This window comes from Lasioglossum baleicum, chromosome 13 (genome assembly GCF_051020765.1).
Source record: "Lasioglossum baleicum chromosome 13, iyLasBale1, whole genome shotgun sequence".
NCBI lineage: Eukaryota > Metazoa > Arthropoda > Insecta > Hymenoptera > Halictidae > Lasioglossum > Lasioglossum baleicum.
The window spans coordinates 1,401,390-1,419,909 of NC_134941.1; the positions used below are offsets into that span (position 1 = coordinate 1,401,390).

The window sequence follows — 18,520 nt, forward strand, 5'->3', positions numbered from 1 at the left end:
ATTCTGTGTGGTTGTCAGGAAGAACGCCGCGTGTCACATAATTCCACTTTCGAGATATTGCCGTTTAAAGTTTTGGTGACTAATGCTTTGACATAGGACATCGGTTAAATTGCATTATTTCAGCCCTTCGAATTTATTTTTATGACTTTTTTCTGGTAAATACGTAAATCCTGTACTATGAAGCCCGATTAACGCATAAACTCAACTTTTTTTTAATTGTGACATGCGGCGTTTTTCTTGACAACCACAAAATTACGTCTTGTAAACGTAAATAGGACTTTTCAGGGCGATTAGAGCCTAGATTGATCTTTTATCTAGTGCTGCTGACTACTGGAAAGCCCCATCCTTGCAATCCTCGAAACGAGACTACGCCCTTAAGTATTTACGAATACGTATCGATGTTTCCAATGAAAAAGTAAGAGATTGGTGAAATATTTTGTCAGGGCAAGGACGTATGAATCAACTGGGAGGAGTCTTCATCAATGGTCGGCCGCTTCCGAATCACATTCGACGGCAAATCGTTGAATTGGCAGCTGCGGGAACTCGTCCTTGTATTATATCTAGGCAGCTTCGCGTGTCCCATGGCTGTGTTTCGAAAATCTTGAATCGTTATCAAGAAACCGGCTCTATCAGACCTGGTGTGATTGGAGGCAGCAAACCAAGAGTAGCTACCCCCGAGATCGAAGGAAGAATCGAAGAAATGAAAAGAGATAATCCTGGGATTTTCTCGTGGGAAATTCGAGAGAAACTCGTAAAGGTAAGAAACAAAGCAAGATTTATTTCAATGTATGCCTTAACCGTAGATATATCCTTTCTATATGTCTAATAAGTATCCAACTAATATTAAATCAATATTAATTTGTGTCAACAAGTCGCTTTTTTGCTGTGTGGTGTGCCTTAATCGCGGGGTGCGCCTTCTCATTTCTCGATAATGCAAAGATGGGGTTTCACAGTAGTCAAAAGCGCTAGATAAAAGATCAATCTAGGCCGCGATCGCCTTCAAAAGTCCTATTTTTACGTTTACGAGGCGTAATTTGCAAAATTCGTCAGCGTAATTTGCATTATTTGGAAGCATACCATTTTCATAAAGCTTCGACAGCTACACGCTGCCGAATAATACAAATTACGCCTCGTAAATGTAAGAATAGGACTTTTGGTCTAGTTATGAGCTTCATCTGGCTTCGTAATTCTTCGAAATATTTGAAATAAGTATGATCACCTGTCCAATGAATAAACAGCTGCATGTCTGTTGAAATTAGTACAGTAGGTAATTAGAAGTGAGGTGGTTCGGATAATCGAACAGTTTCAAAATTACTAATTAAATACAAGAGTACTAGTGCTGTAATTAGAAGTGTGATATGTTATACATCCAGGAAGGATTTTTTAAGAGAAAGGACACCTTGGCAGCCTTCTTGGATGTCCAAGGTGCTTTTGACAACGTGAATAGTGATATTTTGTTGAACAAACTGGCCTCTGTAGGTTGCACTAACCGTTTAATTCGATTTATCAAATTTTTAACATATAAAAGAGAAATATTCACAAGTTTAACAGGCGATGAAGTTAGATTTGTCTTCAAAGGTGTTCCTCAAGGAGGTGTATTTCCATTTTAAAGTGTAACCTTCTTTTATTAGGTTTGGAACTGAGCCCACAGAAAACAGCTCTCCTTCACTTTAACAACAAAAAGATCCTCCCTAGACAAACTGAAATTACAGTAAATGATTGCCTCATCAAATCTAGCTGCTCCACCCCATTCTTAGGAATAATTTTTGATTATGAATTGTCTTTCAAATTTCTTTTATCCCATGTTCAAAACAAATGTACGAGAGCCTTAAATATCGTTAAATTTCTATGCGGAACATGGTGGGGTTCAGACCCAACAACATTATTAATTCTATACAAAAGTTTCGTTCGTTCACATATCGACTATGGGTGCTTTATCTATTTTCCTTCACGTAAAGATCTAAAGTACAAACTAGAAAAAATTCAATTTTCTGCCATCAGATCGGCTGTAGGTTATCGCTTATCTACTCCTACCAACATTTTATTGGCTGAGTCAAAGCTCCCGTTAATAAGAGATTGTGTTGAATTTTTATGTAATAGCTACTTGAGTAAAATTATCATATTTCCAATTCTTCCACCTCGGTCAACAATGCAATACATCAATATTATTCCAAGACCAGAAATTTTAAATGCAAGAGGAAAAGACTCGTACATCAATGTATTGATGATATCCCTATTATAAAAAGAAATTGAATAATTAGTAACTGTTATGATATTTACCGTCTGTGTGTGGATTATAATATTATTAGTAGCTCGATCCCAATAAATACTGAACTTAAAATATGTAGCCATCCAAACTCCATATTACATAATTGGCTTTCAAATTGTGACTTATACGCAATTTTTACTGATGCCAGTAAAATTCCAGGCTCTAACTCTGCTGGATCTGGATGCATTTGTAAAGATTTAAATATATCGACCAAAAAAAGTATTCCATCTATTGCTTCTATATTCACGGCTGAATGCATTGCTTTAATTGATGCTCTTGACATTGCTCTTTTGGACACAAACCATAATTATAAAATACTTACCGACTCTTCCAGTGCCCTGCTATGTCTACAAAACTCAAAGATAAATATAATGTCTAACTTCTACATTTACATATTAAGGAAAAATACTTTAAGTTGAAGAAAACCACATCGAACAACAGCAGTATAGAATTTTGTTTGGATTCCGTCCCATTCAGGCATTGTTGGAAATGATGAGGCTGACGCCTTAGCTAAGTCGGCAACACTAGAACAAGCTAATAAGCGTATCGTCATTCCCTTCTCTGATTTACGGGAATCTTTTAAACACAAATGTAGACAAAGTACTAGCGATTTCACAATGCAGCAGGGTCAGTTTAAAGGCAAGGAATACTTTCAGTATTATATTAGAGACGGGTTTGCACCATGGTTCTCGGGTAGAGGTTTATCACGACAATTTATTGTAACATTCAATCGTTGTAGAGCAGATCATTATCATCTTGCAGCATCTCTTTCACGACTACATATAATAAATGATTCCAAATGTAACTGCGGCAATGAGGTTCAAGATCTTAACCATATCATTTGGCAATGTACCTTGTTGGAATCACAAAGAGTTGATCTCATGAAAAAATTAAGGAAGCTCAATTTGTTCGCACCCTTAAATATCAGATCGTTACTTTATGAACCGAATATTCAGGCATGTTATCTTCTTTTCAATTTTTTCAAGCAATGTAATTTAAAGATTTCAAGTTATGTACTTAATGTGTTGTATACTTAATGTGCTCTGCTGTACCTACATTACTAATGTTTAACGTTCCAATGTTTAACGAGTTCCAATTAAGTTCTCAATAAAAAAGAAAATAGAATATGACTCGCAAAGTCCTGCAAATATTACATAACACACAAATAAGAAACCTATGTAACTAGATATTTTCATTAAATAAGACCACATCGCTCCACAAAGCGGTCACCAAACCTGACCAACACTCAGTTTAGGACAACATGAAAAAACTTATAAAAATACTCATGATAGAACAAGACGAAGAAAGCACTCATCATTGTCAACATTCACATCTAAATTTCGATATAATATTCTAAAAGGACGGAATTGTACACAAGGATGCAGGATTCCTCTTGTGGAATCCAATTGTAGTGGATAATTGTTTGCATTGAAAAAAACGACAAGCATTGAAAGATATAAGAATTCTTAGATTGACTGTCGTTATAGGTCGAAAATCGTGAAAATCGTAAAGTGATTTTGACGAAATTTTTAGGATATGTTTAATTGACACAGATCTACATGACGTATTTTTTAAATGTTCAATACATGCCCACATAAAAAGGTTGTAAAATGCAACTTTTAGAATTTTTTGTCTACAATTCCGACCAATTGCAATTTTCGAAAAAATTTCGTTTCACACCCTGTAGTAAACTAATTACTATAGCTTCCCAAAAAAGTTTGAATCGGATAGTCCAACATTTAAAAAAGTTATCGCTTTTTTTAGAGCGTCCAAATATTAATGGGAGTAAAAAATATTCCGTTTTGTCGATCGTAACGAATTAATAGAAATTAGTTTAGGCTATCGGCGCACAGGTTCGATCCAAAATCAAAACAAAGCAATTTTGCAATTTAAAAGATTTTTTTCAACGTTTCGATCCAAGTATGGATCATCTTCAAGAGACTTTTGCGTCTGAAAAATACTGTAATTTTCGCCATCCATGATAAATATACTTGGATCGAAACGGTGAGAGAAGTCTTTTAAATTGCAAAATTGCTTTGTTTTGATTTTGGATCGAACCTGTGCGTCGATAGCATAAACTAATTTCTATTAATAGGAGTCACTGTATTTGCAATAAGTAAGCAATATCTATCTGGTTCCAGATATCTTGCAATTGATCCTGAACATTTTTATTATGCTTGGTAATTCGCTTTGCAGGATCTTTATACAAAATAGAAATTTTGTACCTGAGTTGCAACAAATAACTGGAGGGAAGTGCAAGTCTATTTTCTTTCTCAACCCCTTGCCGTATTTTGACGATCCAGACTCGTGATGAAGATTTGTAACAAAGTCTAACAAATATGAATGTTACGCGTTTCATTTTAGATGAAATAAAATTTTATTCGTTTGTAATCAATATTTAAGCATTCAGATAAGTATAGCCATACAAAAAATATACATTTTCTTTTCTGAAAACTTTTCTGTAACTGTAAAGAAAGTAGTACGACAAGGGGTTAATATGTTTAATAGATTGAAAATAATGTAACAGTATTTTTAAATTTTGCTAATGGTTTCTTTTTATACTTTTCTAAATCACACTCACTCATTTTGTGTATAAATGCATAAAATCCGCTATCTATTCATAATACTTATTTGCAACAAGTATTACAAGAGTGTATCTTCGAACGTTCACGAGCAGTTTGCATCAGGAAGTCTTGATTAGCGAGAACAAAATAGGTATCTGCTGCGGCTGCCCCCTCCTCCACTCCCCCCTCAAGAGGAATCTGACCGGAATGTACATATTAATCTAGCAGGCGCAGTTTTTCGTTAGGGAAAACGTTGAAAGGTATTGTTCGACTTCTCGATCGGGGGTGGACGTTTCCGCAGGGTTTCTCTATCTCTCCAAAGATCGCAGTGAGTGGGGCTTTTTAATCTTGTACACGAGGCGTGCACGAGGTGGGCAGGGGTGTACGTGAGCGCCCCGAGGCAACTCGCGTGTCCTTTAATACGTTACTGCCCGCCGCCTACACCCACGCCTCATTGGCGTAACGCTCCCTCGTTCGTGACGCGATTTTCGAGTATGCAAAACGACTTTTCCAAGAATAGCTCTTCCGTGTACGGAGTTTATCTCAACACCTTGAAAAATTGCAAACACCAGTGTGAAAGCCGTGCTCCGGTCGTAGAAGACGGAATAGAGAATAACAATTTCTTCGTAAATTTCTCGACGGACGATAAAAACGGTATTATAACGCGATAATAGAAAGGTGCAAGCTGAAACTGCCATAGCTTTTTAACCAGTCGATGAATATAGGTTGATCTTCGTTTAAAGTAAACATAATCGATGTGCAACATCGCACGCGTAGGTTCGAGATTAATAGAATAAACAAAGTCGAGAAGATCGATGGTGGGCCACTCGACGCTAAGAAATTGGAAGGTGTAGAGCTAATAGTAGAGGTTTGCATTGGTGCAACCGTTGATCGAGATATTGGGCTGGCAGTAGCAGCTTCAGCTTCTCCTCGGAGGCGACCAAAAAGACAATAACTGATAGCTGAATGTTTCTCTGGCAACGAAGCCGAAGATCACCGGAGGTTCTCAAATCAAGATCCGACGGGAATTCCACCTCTCGACTCACCCCAATAAAACCGATTCCGATCGCTAGCTACGAGTAGTGCGGTTACGGCGATTCTCGATAAAGAGATAAATTCTATGAAGGTAGGAGAGAGGAATGCCCGTGCCCGTGCGCGAGCAGTAGGACTGCCGCGTGTAGAATATACAGGGTGTCCCAAAATTCGTGAAAATCCCGAAAGGGGGTGGTCCCTGAGACCATTCTAAGAGACATTTTCCTTTGCACCAATGTCAACTGCGGCTTTGTTTAGGAGTTATTAACGAAAAACACGGACCAATCAGAGCGCGCCCTGGCCCGGCGCGCCACGCCGCGCCGGCAAGCGAGTGTCGGTGGTACGCCGTGACATCGCAACGAACAAGAGTTTCTCGATAATGTGAATCCTCTCCGATTTCGATGAGCTTTGGATACGTTGTCCAGACCATGATTCTGAACAACATTTCTCTTTAGACTTTTTGGCGATCGGCTTTAGTTTACGAGATAATCGTAAAAAAAGAGAAGAAGCAGAAACTGATTGAATTAAAAACTCACGTATTCAGCCGTAAATCCATTTGCTGCTTCGAAATGTGTGTCACTGGGTCACTCGGTGACGAACTGCACAGATGTCTTCAGGTACACGGCAGTACCGAAAGACAAGGGACGTACGGCCAGGTCGACGAACTGCACAGCCGGTGGTAGAAGGCCTAAGGGATGCGCGGTCAAGTCGACGATCCAGAATTTAACTTTCACTTTCGAATCGATAAATAATTCGTATGTTTATTTTACACAGATGCCTTGAAATTTTTCCACACTCACAATCACTGTTCACATTTGTCAACACATAGTTATGCACTAATAATAATTGCCATATCCCTTGTACTGCTGCACAAATCACAACAATCAGGTAATGCAATCACTAGACTGCGGATTTCATGCATTTGTAGCAAACATGAGTAGGTGCATTTTAATACAGTAGAGAGATTAAAATAATTTCAAAACACCAATGTATTATTTTCAAATTCTTAAAATGATCACAGTAAGAATCAAATATCTGTCTGGCTCCTGTCCCTTGTAATAGCGGCAGCCAACATTCATTTTGCATAAAGATTCGCAGTCTAGTGATTAGTTTAAATATCACAGTAAAAAAAAACAGCTAATAGCAACCGTTAGTTTTGAATTGACAAGTCTTTGGAGATGTTCTCTCTACCGCGGCTCAAACGACACTGATTTTCCTCAAGATTTTTCTAAAGAATTTAGGAAGGGCATTTAGAGTGTCGTAATTCGAAATGCACTCTGTAGCACGAGAACGACGGGACGGTTAGACGAAAAACAGAATGCGAGAAGGACCGCTGTAAGCTTTGTGGCAAACACATGTTTAGTTTTTCCTGCAGGTTGGTACGTAGAGTCGATGGGTAACTGTTCGAAAACGTCATCCGTCCTTTTACCCAGCAAGGGGTAAAAATGTCAGGTCAGCGTAGCATCCCTATTGTCCTATACCTTCCTTAAGAAACTTTCTAAAAGAAGGACAGACGACGTTTTCGAACGGTTACCCATCGACTCTGCGTACCAATCTACAGGAAAACCTAAACATGTGATTGCCATAAGTCTTAAAGCGGTCCTTCTCGTATCCTGTTTTTCGTCCAACCGTCCCGTCGTTCTCGTGCTACAGCGTGCATTTCGAATTTCGACACTCTAAATGCCCTTCCTAAATTCTTTAGAAAAATCTTGCGGAAAATCAGTGTCGTTCGAGCCGCGGTAGAGAGAACATCTCCAAAGACTTGTCAATTCAAAACTAACGGTTGCTATGTATTAGCTGTTTTTTTTACTGTGATATTTAAACTAATCACTAGACTGCGAATCTTTATGCAAAATGAATGTTGGCTGCCGCTATTACAAGGGACAGGAGCCAGACAGATATTTGATTCTTACTGTGATCATTTTAAGAATTTGAAAATAATACATTGGTGTTTTGAAATTATTTTAATCTCTCTACTGTATTAAAATGCACCTACTCATGTTTGCTACAAATGCATGAAATCCGCAGTCTAGTGATTGCATTACCTGATTGTTGTGATTTGTGCAGCAGTACAAGGGATATGGCAATTATTATTAGTGCATAACTATGTGTTGACAAATGTGAACAGTGATTGTGAGTGTGGAAAAATTTCAAGGCATCTGTGTAAAATAAACATACGAATTATTTATCGATTCGAAAGTGAAAGTTAAATTCTGGATCGTCGACTTGACCGCGCATCCCTTAGGCCTTCTACCACCGGCTGTGCAGTTCGTCGACCTGGCCGTACGTCCCTTGTCTTTCGGTACTGCCGTGTACCTGAAGACATCTGTGCAGTTCGTCACCGAGTGACCCAGTGACACACATTTCGAAGCAGCAAATGGATTTACGGCTGAATACGTGAGTTTTTAATTCAATCAGTTTCTGCTTCTTCTCTTTTTTTACGATTATCTCGTAAACTAAAGCCGATCGCCAAAAAGTCTAAAGAGAAATGTTGTTCAGAATCATGGTCTGGACAACGTATCCAAAGCTCATCGAAATCGGAGAGGATTCACATTATCGAGAAACTCTTGTTCGTTGCGATGTCACGGCGTACCACCGACACTCGCTTGCCGGCGCGGCGTGGCGCGCCGGGCCAGGGCGCGCTCTGATTGGTCCGTGTTTTTCGTTAATAACTCCTAAACAAAGCCGCAGTTGACATTGGTGCAAAGGAAAATGTCTCTTAGAATGGTCTCAGGGACCACCCCCTTTCGGGATTTTCACGAATTTTGGGACACCCTGTAGAGAGACGGAGGAGAACGCAGAGAGAGAAAGAGAGAGAGAAAGAGAGGGAAAGAAAGACGGTAAAGAGACGGCAAAGACGGCGAGAGAGTCGAAGAGAAAAAACAGTTTCGTGAACGTGAACGCGTACGCCGTTGCAGTCGTGGAAGCAGGCGGTCGTAGCCGGCATTAATACGGCATTTAATGCTGGAAGGAGGCGTTCCTGGGCTGGAGGACCCGAGGCGGCATCTATCCTTCTTCCCGATCCTTGCGGTCCTCTCTAACAGAGATCTCTGTCTCTTTCCTCCTGTCATCGCCCCGGACCTCTAAAGCCTCAACCGCCATCAACGGCACAAGAATCGTTATTGTTTCTGAGATCGTCGATCCGAAAGATAGCCATCGACACCGACAACCTCCTTTTTCACTTTTTCACCTTTTTTCTCTCCTTTCTCCCCGTTACTTTCTATTTTCCGTACTACCATGCTCTTCCTTTTTCCGTTCATATCGGTGAACTCCAAAACTTCATTTCGTTTTTTAAAATTATTATTGAAAATGATGGATGAAACAAGGGTGGCAATGTGGCCCCCTAGTTTTATATACCTTTCTCAAATCTGATTCGTAACTTGAATTGATTTAAATTTTTGCTTGGGTTACACTGTCCAACAGCCAAAAAGTATTTCGATTCCCACTATGCGATTCTTATAGAGTTCTCCGCGCTGATTCCGAATCTGTTTTTCATTTTTTTCCTATACGTCCAGTTTTTGAGAAAATGGAGTTTAAAAAAAAGACATACTTTTCAACTTTAAACAAATCTTGTGATGTTATTATAAAAGATATTGAATTGTTCTTTACAGCAAAAGATTCTGTAGACTTTCCCGAATACAGTGATATCCAATATTAATACATTATGATTGTTAAAACATGTTTAAACAATGATTAAAGACGGAGAGACACCACTTTTGCACCAATTTTTGCGGATATTTTCGAATTTATCTCAAAAAATAAGGATCCAGCGAAAAATTGAACTATGCCACGCGAAAGAGCAGACTTTTATCTTGAGAAACCCCCTGTGAAGTTTGCATGGTCGACGTTTTTTTCGAACCAGAAAGCAAAATATCTTCGCCAATTTTTTTAAACTCCATTTTCTCAAAAACTGGACGTATAGGAAAAAAATGAAAAACAGATGCGGAATCAGCGCGGAGAACTCTATAAGAATCGCATAGTGGGTATCGAAGTACTTTTAAAAAGTTGAAATTTGTTGGACAGTGTTATAGAGAAATGTTAGATAAATTCTGGATCTTCACGCAAAATAAACATTTTTGTTGCATCGACTGCAAGATTCTTTACTTAACCCATTGCATTCGAAGCTGTTTTAATTCGAAAGTTAAACATTTCTTCCGAACTAGAATAATTCCATTCTACATAATATTTTTTTTCTTTGTATGAATAGGAAATTGATATTGTAAAGAGGTTTGATGCGGCGCGACGTGAAGATTGTTCACCCGTTGCTCGCTCGCGGGCAACTGTCGATGATGTTTATTTAACAAAATCACAACGTTAACGCAACGCATAAATCGATAAAATCATTACATATACATATGTAACAGTTAAACATATGAAAACACTCAGTCATCCACACGGTGGTATAAACATTTTTACAATTACATTCTTACAATATAATACCCAATACAATACTTAAATGTGTAGTAATCGATTAGATACTAATTTTTAATGGTGACCCTGAGTCACCACTCGCGAGCTAAGGGTTAATAATTGTAACAAGTCGGATGGTGCGCAGATAATCTTCAATTATTTTACTGTTTCTCCGATTTTAAATATATGAAAAAAGTTTAAAAAGTGTGTTTAAACACGTAAAGTTTAACATAATAAAGGTTGCATTGAGATTGTATGTATCCCTGCAAGTGCGCTTGGTGTATGCCTTTTCTATAAGAACCCTAAATCTCTCGATATTTAAGAAAATGTATGTGTCTTGACAATGGCAGCACTGTCGCGCCGCCCAATGCTTCTTGCCGCTCCGCTACATGCTGCCGAATAATGAAAATTACTCCTGGAAAACGCAAAAATAGGCCATCTTAGACACCAAGCGCACTAGGTGGGTCTTTCATCTAGCGATTGTGACTACGTAGGGGCCCCAAATGTACATTAGCGAGACGTGGTTTGAAAATTACGGGACCCTTGCAACCTCGTGTACGTATACAGTGTCTAGCGGTGTGTGAGTGTTCCACCACACTCTCGCTCGACCAAGGTCAAATTCGGACCGTCACCCTTTGGGGAGATTTTCCAGACGGTACAGCGGGGCCACCCGTGCTTTTAGACAATTGCCATTTTTGGCGCAGAAGGACATCGAAGACATGAACCAGACGCGTGGCACTCTGACAACATGGGCATCATCTGGTGTCAGGGCTTTCGGTGCCTCATACAGTCTCAAGTGACGCGTCCGGTTTTTGCAAGATTTATTGCACTAACCCCAGGTCCCGGGTGGCTCGTCGCTACGCAGAAGGTTTCACTATTGAAGGATTTTTTATAGTTTTCCCGAAGACAGGAGAGGTTCGCCAAACTTGCTCGTTACGGACGTAACAATACAGAGACGCAACAAAAACTGCACCATTGATTTAGTCGAAAACGACGCCTCAACCCTCTTCGTGTATTTGTCAAAGATATTCGAAATTACATGAATGCTATTTTTTAAAGACAATAGATTACAAGGTAAATTCGAATTTTGTTTATGACTCTCACTTCCATTGTTCAGAAAGAGATCTCTGCACTTCATGATTACACGGTCCAAAAATTTCAATTTTTTTTTGAGGTTTTGATTCTCACTATGGGATTCTTATAGAGTTTTTCGTGCTGATTCCGAATCTTAATTTTTCTCATAGACGCACAGTTTTTGAGAAATTTGACTTTGAAGAAAAGACATATTTTCCAACCTTAAACAAATATTGTGATGTTATTATAAAAGATATTGAATTGTTCTTGACAGCAAAAGATTCTGTTGACTTTCCCGAATACAGTGATATCCCCAATATTAATACATTATAAATTAATCCCGATTATATGTATTGATCGTAAATGTTAAATATTTAATTTAATGAGATGCTTTCGGCGCTACCGTTTCGATCACTTACAATTAGTAAATCTTCCTTTTACTAAGTGATCGAAACGGCAGCGCCGAAAGCATCATTAAATTAAATATTAATACATAATGATTGTTTAAACATGTTTAAACAAATTTAGATTGTGTTAGTATCTTATTTTCTACATAAAGTTATAATAAAGAAACCTTGTTTGATCCACTGTGGTCCAAATGGGGGAAAAGAAGTTCAATTTCGGAATACATTGCAATAAGAAGAATATTTGAAAGTACCATTCCTCCATTCGACCTGCCCTTTCAGTCTCACTAACTAAAAACATTTCATGCGCCTACTGTATTATCAAAGGATCGAAGCGTAGTATGTAAGTATACAGTATACATCTGCACAGTAACGCATAACGGTGCCTTATAGATATGTAATAATAAACGGAAAATGTACGGTTCGAAATGTATATTTTACTTTGAATATAATCACACGTAATTGTAGCACAGTATGTTGCATTTACAAATTGAAAGCATCAAGGAAAATACATAATGCTAGATGCCATAACATCGACTTTACGTTCCCCATATGAATTAAAGAGAATAGTAGCGAATGCTGTGTGAAAAATAATATTCCTAATCTCATTGATAGGCAAATAAATAACTTATTATCTTCTTTCGTCATTATATTGTACCATTATGCTATAACTTTAAATGTTGATTTCTAAGAGAAGTGCGGCAAAACTAAATTTTGACCTTGAATTTCAAGGTCAACATGTCAAACATATTTTTTAACTGCATCGTATTCGATTCATTACAAGGATCAAAAGTGCAAACGAAACCATGGGTCAAAACTCAACCGTTCTCTTTAAAAATGATGATAAAGTTTTTTCATTATCAAACTGATTTTATTTATATTATATTTTCATTTCTCTGTCAGATGGAGCACATATGCAGAGTTGTGCAAAAATTTAATCAACGATTGACGACTAAATTTCTACTTCAATCGTTAATCGCAATTAACAATTAATCTTCTCGTTTAGTCGTTAAAAAATTGTGGTTAATGATTAAATACTTTGTAGTAAATAACAGTTCGAGTCGTCAGGACAATATACATTTATTTGCACACGAATTTACAGCAGTTAGATTCTAGGAGAAAAGAATATATATGTATATATATATATATATTGAATGTTTAACAAGATATCGTCTACGGTCCTTTGTAGCTTCTATCTCTCTCACTATCGCACACACACACGAACAGTCCTTCGTCGTGACAACAATTATCTATTCAGTTCAAAGCCTCAACTCTATCTCTCCTCTACTCTCGAATACCTGTCTATATGTATAAACATCTTACACAATTCGCGTCTTCCGCGTTAGCCTACAGGGGGCAGCGGCCACCAGTCGCGAATAACACACCGCATTACTCATAGTTACATAGTTCGCGCCTACAGATTATTAATCGTTAATTGTGGTTAACGATTAACGATTATTAATCGTCAATCGGATAATTGATTAATGATTAACTGCTGAAATTTCGAAATGAAATACGTAATCAGAACTGTATGAATACTGAAAGAAAATGTAAACTGAGTTTAGGTGTATTGTCATTTGGTCTATAATACAAACTCTGTTTACGTGCTTTTATGTTTGAAGTTATTATTTCTGGAAAGCTACGATCATGTTTTTGTTGAAATATATTATTCTTTCTGTAAATGCTCCATCCGCTCTTTGCTCCCTCTCTCTCCCTCCTTATTACAATTTATGGATAGACCGTGAGGCGATTAACTTCAACAATTGATTAAATCATCCGATTTTTCGATGATTCCTTTTTTTAATCAACGATTGACGATTAACTTCATCAATCGATTGAATCAATCGTCGATTTTTCGACGATTTCTTTTTTAATCGTACACGTTAATCAATCAATCATGATTAAAATTGTAATCGATTAATGCCCAACTCTGCCCATATGTATAGCGTGATATTGATAAAGCCGTTGCAAATTATTTCTTTGCGCATGAACTGTATCGAAAATATAATATAGACGTAACAAAGAAAATTGTTGATCTTGAAATTAATTTTGCGGCAGCTTTTTATCATGAATTTTCACCAAACTGAGAGTGTAGAATCACGCTATGATAGTCGCGATATACATATGTGCATATAATTTATTTACACCCTTTACAGTGAGTCACATAATTAATCACTAGACTGCAAATATGCATTTATGACAAAAATGGGCACGTACAATTACAGCAGTGGACGTGTAAAAATATTTAAGGACATCAATGTATTAGTTTCAGCTTAATAGGATAATTGAAACAGAAATAACCATTTTTATTTGGCTCCTATGTTCTGGAATCAATGCGAATATATTTTTTATTTTTGCATATAAAGATCTGTGCAGTCTATTAATCACACATACTTTAAATCAGTATATCTTTTTCACAAATGAACCAATCGACTTCATATGTATAAATGCCATGTAAAAATCATGTTTCCACACGAAAGTCTACTATGTCTGCAGGATAAATATCACATTATATCAAAGTTCACTAATCAAGTATAACTGTGATGTATGATTGTAATTAAATAAATTCATTTTTGTTTTATAATAAATACAGTATATAATAATTCTTCTTCTAATTATATTATTGAGGTGAAACTAATACACTGGTGGCCTTAAATCTTGTTAATAGCTCCACTGTTTTAGATTGTACGTACCCATTTTTGTCATAAATGCATAAAATCCGCAGTCTAATAATAATAGAAAATAACAATTTTAAATATTTTAATTATTGAGTACTTCATACGAGGTAATGATACTACATTCAACAAAAGAATAGGTATTTAATTACCTTATTCGTGAACACGTCTTCTTTAAAAACATTAACAACGTCAATAATATTTTGCTGAATTCTGATGACACGTATTTTGAATAGGAAGGTTTCTCGGATCCTCCAAGCGTCAGTTCTATCAGTAGACTGCTTCGTGGTGGACGGCCTGGGGATGATGGGAAAAAGGATTACACAATAGACGGTATCCTAGGAGGTGGTAAGTAATTCAGTTTTTATGTAGTCTTCGTCCTTCATTAATATCTGTTAGGTTGAAGAGAAGGAAGCTGGAATTAGAATTTTCCCACGTATTTATGGACAAGATTCACTGATGGGTTTGAACAATTATATCAAATCGACAGTGTAATTATTATGATGTAAATGTGTTGCAAAACGTTGTATTTTTATTAATATCTCGATAAACACATGGCACATGAATATAAATTCTCTTTCTCGATGCTTTCAGTACGTCAAAGATTTAATAAAATTGTGTAAATTTGATTAAGTATTAAATTTCATAGTTCTTAAAATATTTTTATGCGCTGCATATTTACAAACATATATAGTTTAATCGATTGCTTGTTATAATTATTCCGTTACAAAAGCCTGTCGCTTATTCTGTCGCAGTTAAAACAGTGAGTGTATTGGATGTTTCAACAGTCTGAATGGAAAAATACACTCCTCAAAGGAATTAGGGAATCACTTCTGCGAACCCGAAAAATTGCTCCCACTTTACGTGATCATAACTCCGTCAAAAATTGCTGTGTCGTTTTCGTTAAACAATGGTTTGAAAGCCTAAAACTTTCTAGTTTCAGATGCTCTGTTTCAAATGGTTGCTATGTTGGTGTTTTTTACAAAGTTATAGTTATTTCAAATCTGGTCTCAAAATTTGTCTACGAGCTCAGGATTTTGCAAGAAATCGATTTTTGTGAACAAAACTAATGTAATAATTTTTTCGTTGAACAGATTTCAAACAGCGTGAAAAAATCTACGGGAAATGATATATGTATAGCATGTTAAAAAAAAATTTTTCCTTGCGTGGTACAGGAGAAATCACATTTTCTTGAAATTCTACGTGTTTAACGAATTTTCTCAACGTTAAAAAACGTTCATACCATTTTTCCCATATTCTGCAAAGTTGCAGCTTTAATTTCAAAAAAATTTCACCGCTCTACCTCATTTCTATCGAAAGTTCTTTGATTTTGAATCGAGTTTGGTCCATATTTTCCACTGTGGTAGCGCATTCAGAGATGTCAGGAGTCAAGAAGCCGCTGTACGTGGCGCGCTAATTTCTGCGAAGCACTAACCATACACAGCTGCCATACGTAAAAAATTGTTGCAGCGAGTTCATAGGCTACTCAATCGAATCGGCGGAATCTCTACTTCAATCTGTCGTTCGGATCATGGTATTACGATCATTTCTCGCCGAAATATAGCGAATTAAAGGAAAAATGGAAATTGTGCATTTTTTAAGCATATTTTCAGAAACACCTGGTATATCGAAATGTTAATGAAATTGAAAAAAACAAAAGAAGTGCCTTGAAGAGAAAGAAACGCCCTTTCTATTGCTTTTTTGCACAAGATTCTACGGTAATTTTTTCGCTTTCCGGAGCCAGTTACAGTTAAAAAGCCAATATTCACTTCAGTGTTGAATAACTCGAATAAAAAAAATCGCACAATATTCAACAACCACACAATTTACACAAGAAAGATAGCCCTTCCAAATGATATTAACGCGATTTATCAAAAAAATTTGTTGCTCCCCGTGTGATGTTCCAAAGTTGCACAAAATTTTTGTTAACCGTCAATGTTGTCTTCATCTTGCTATAACTTTGTAAAAAACCAACATAGCAACAATTTGAAACAGAGCATCTGAAACTAAAGGTTTTAGGCTTTCAAACCATTGTTTAACGATATAGATGCAGCAATTTTTGACAGCGTTATGATGACGTTATGGGACCAATTTTTCGGATTCGCAGGAGTGATCCATTAATTCTTTTGAGGAGTGTAGAATAGAAAATAATCAAACACTACATTCAAGTGAAATAATCATTGTCCTCTAGCATTTTATGATACTTCTCATTACTCTAATGCTTGCTTACACTCTCTATGTATACATATGTAGATTGCACAGCTCCTTTAGGATAACCAATGCAAATAAATAGAAGAGTATCTACTTCTGGAAATACAAAAGTCATATCGAATATGTTTAGTACAGTATGTTAAGGAATATTTTTCACATAATGGAAACTGACAGGCGAGCAGAAAGCTTGCAGTAGCGGAAAATTTAAACTGTTTTAAATGCTCACTTTTTCATTATTATAATTTCTCTCAGTTGATTATGTCGAGCTACAATTAAAAATGAAGAAACGTATAAATTGTTCGCATTACTTTCATTAATTCACAAAGTGAACAATATTTTTTAATAAAATTATTCCGAGAAATATGTACGTTTTATTTGACTAACAAAAAAGTGATTTCAACAAGGATAACAATTTCTCTCAACATCTAAGAGCCAGTGCTAAGTTGACTAGCAAATTTCAATGTAATTAGCTTATGCACTATTAAATGAGAATATGAATTGTGCTCACAGAAGTCTGAAAGTAGTTCTCACCTATCAAATTATAAATTAGGTTCTTCTAGTTATAGTCAACAATTAAGTATTTGCTATTATTATAGTGATATTTAATCTGGGTTTTTGTATTGGTTTGATATTAGGTAGTTTCTATAAAAACTGTGTAAATTGTGTATGATATCTATATGATATTGAAGATTTTTAATAGTCGTCTGTTGCAATCAAAAAATTAAAAATGAGAATTACATTGACTAGTTGAAAAATACTAAAAGTAGCCTTTCAGAAATATAATTTTAAAAAACACAGAAAAGTTGACACATTCAAATAACACAATAGTTCATGTCAATTACTAAAAAAGAAATTTAAGAGACAATGTAAGATTTAAAAATTCTTTTTCCATTAGCACATTTACGCAGAATCATTACTTATCATCGTCGTAGGATTACTCGGGTTACGTTTGCGTTTACCAATCCACCTGCTGGTTCCTTCTGTTTTCGAAAAGAGAATCCTTAGAGATAAAACGTCGCTGTTAACCGCAAAGGAAGTCTCACAGCAGCGGAACGTACATATGTAAAGAGAAATGGAAGAGACAGGAAAAAATAAAGGAGAAAGAGGATGGTGAAGAAGAAAGATAATGTGTGCTCCGTAAGATATTGACACTCCGGTAATCCATTTGACGGACATATGGGCAACCTAGCTAATCCTGCTCACGCCCACCGAAGATTAAATCCTGTGCAGGCTTCCTGGCTCGGTCGAGCTAACTTCGCCTAACCGACGCGCGACGACGCGACGCGACGTAGGACAGGATTTAAAGTCCCATACACACGTTCCTTTATGTCAAACTTTATTCGTAGATACAAGAGGTTAAAAGCTCTTGGTGCCCCCCGAGGATGGACCGGCCGAATTCCTCTTCCTTTTCATCTTTCGTTCGCAGTATCGCTGCCCTATGATTTTTCTTTCGTTTTATTAATTCTTCTCTCATGTATTTTTAGCCTCGATGCACAGGTAATTAACGTTTCATATGTTTGCGACCGTCATATGACGATGCGCTTTTCCTCATAAATCGATCGGCCATGAGAATATCACTTATGCACGTTTTGTGAACAAGTAAAACATTGCACAAGAGGACATTTTTGTTTCGAAAAGCGTGACTATTGGTTTTTGTTTTCAAGAAAATCAAAATTCCGCATTTTCTTGAAACCTCGGACGATTTTTACAGCTATATATTGACAATTCTTAGGACCGTTCACAGCTCTAATTAATAATTTTTAAAAATTTACTTCTGACGATATCTCGTGTAGACACATTAGTCTTTCCAATATCCTCAACGAAACAGCTACTCAGTTAGTTTAATTGCCACAAATTGAGTACTTAAATGACAATTCGGAT

At 36.7% G+C, this 18,520-nt stretch overlaps 1 protein-coding gene across 1 annotated transcript in view; it reads left to right on the top strand.

The window, feature by feature from the left end:
* The first annotated feature begins 454 nt into the window (after positions 1-454).
* The window catches only part of LOC143215139 (segmentation protein paired), a 46,477-nt gene continuing 28,411 nt past the window's right edge, over positions 455-18,520 (top strand). The window contains exons 1-3 of the mRNA XM_076436984.1: positions 455-757; positions 1,374-1,475; positions 14,665-14,776. Coding sequence (XP_076293099.1) covers positions 455-757; positions 1,374-1,475; positions 14,665-14,776 — 517 coding nt within the window. The remainder of the gene's footprint in view (positions 758-1,373; positions 1,476-14,664; positions 14,777-18,520) is intronic.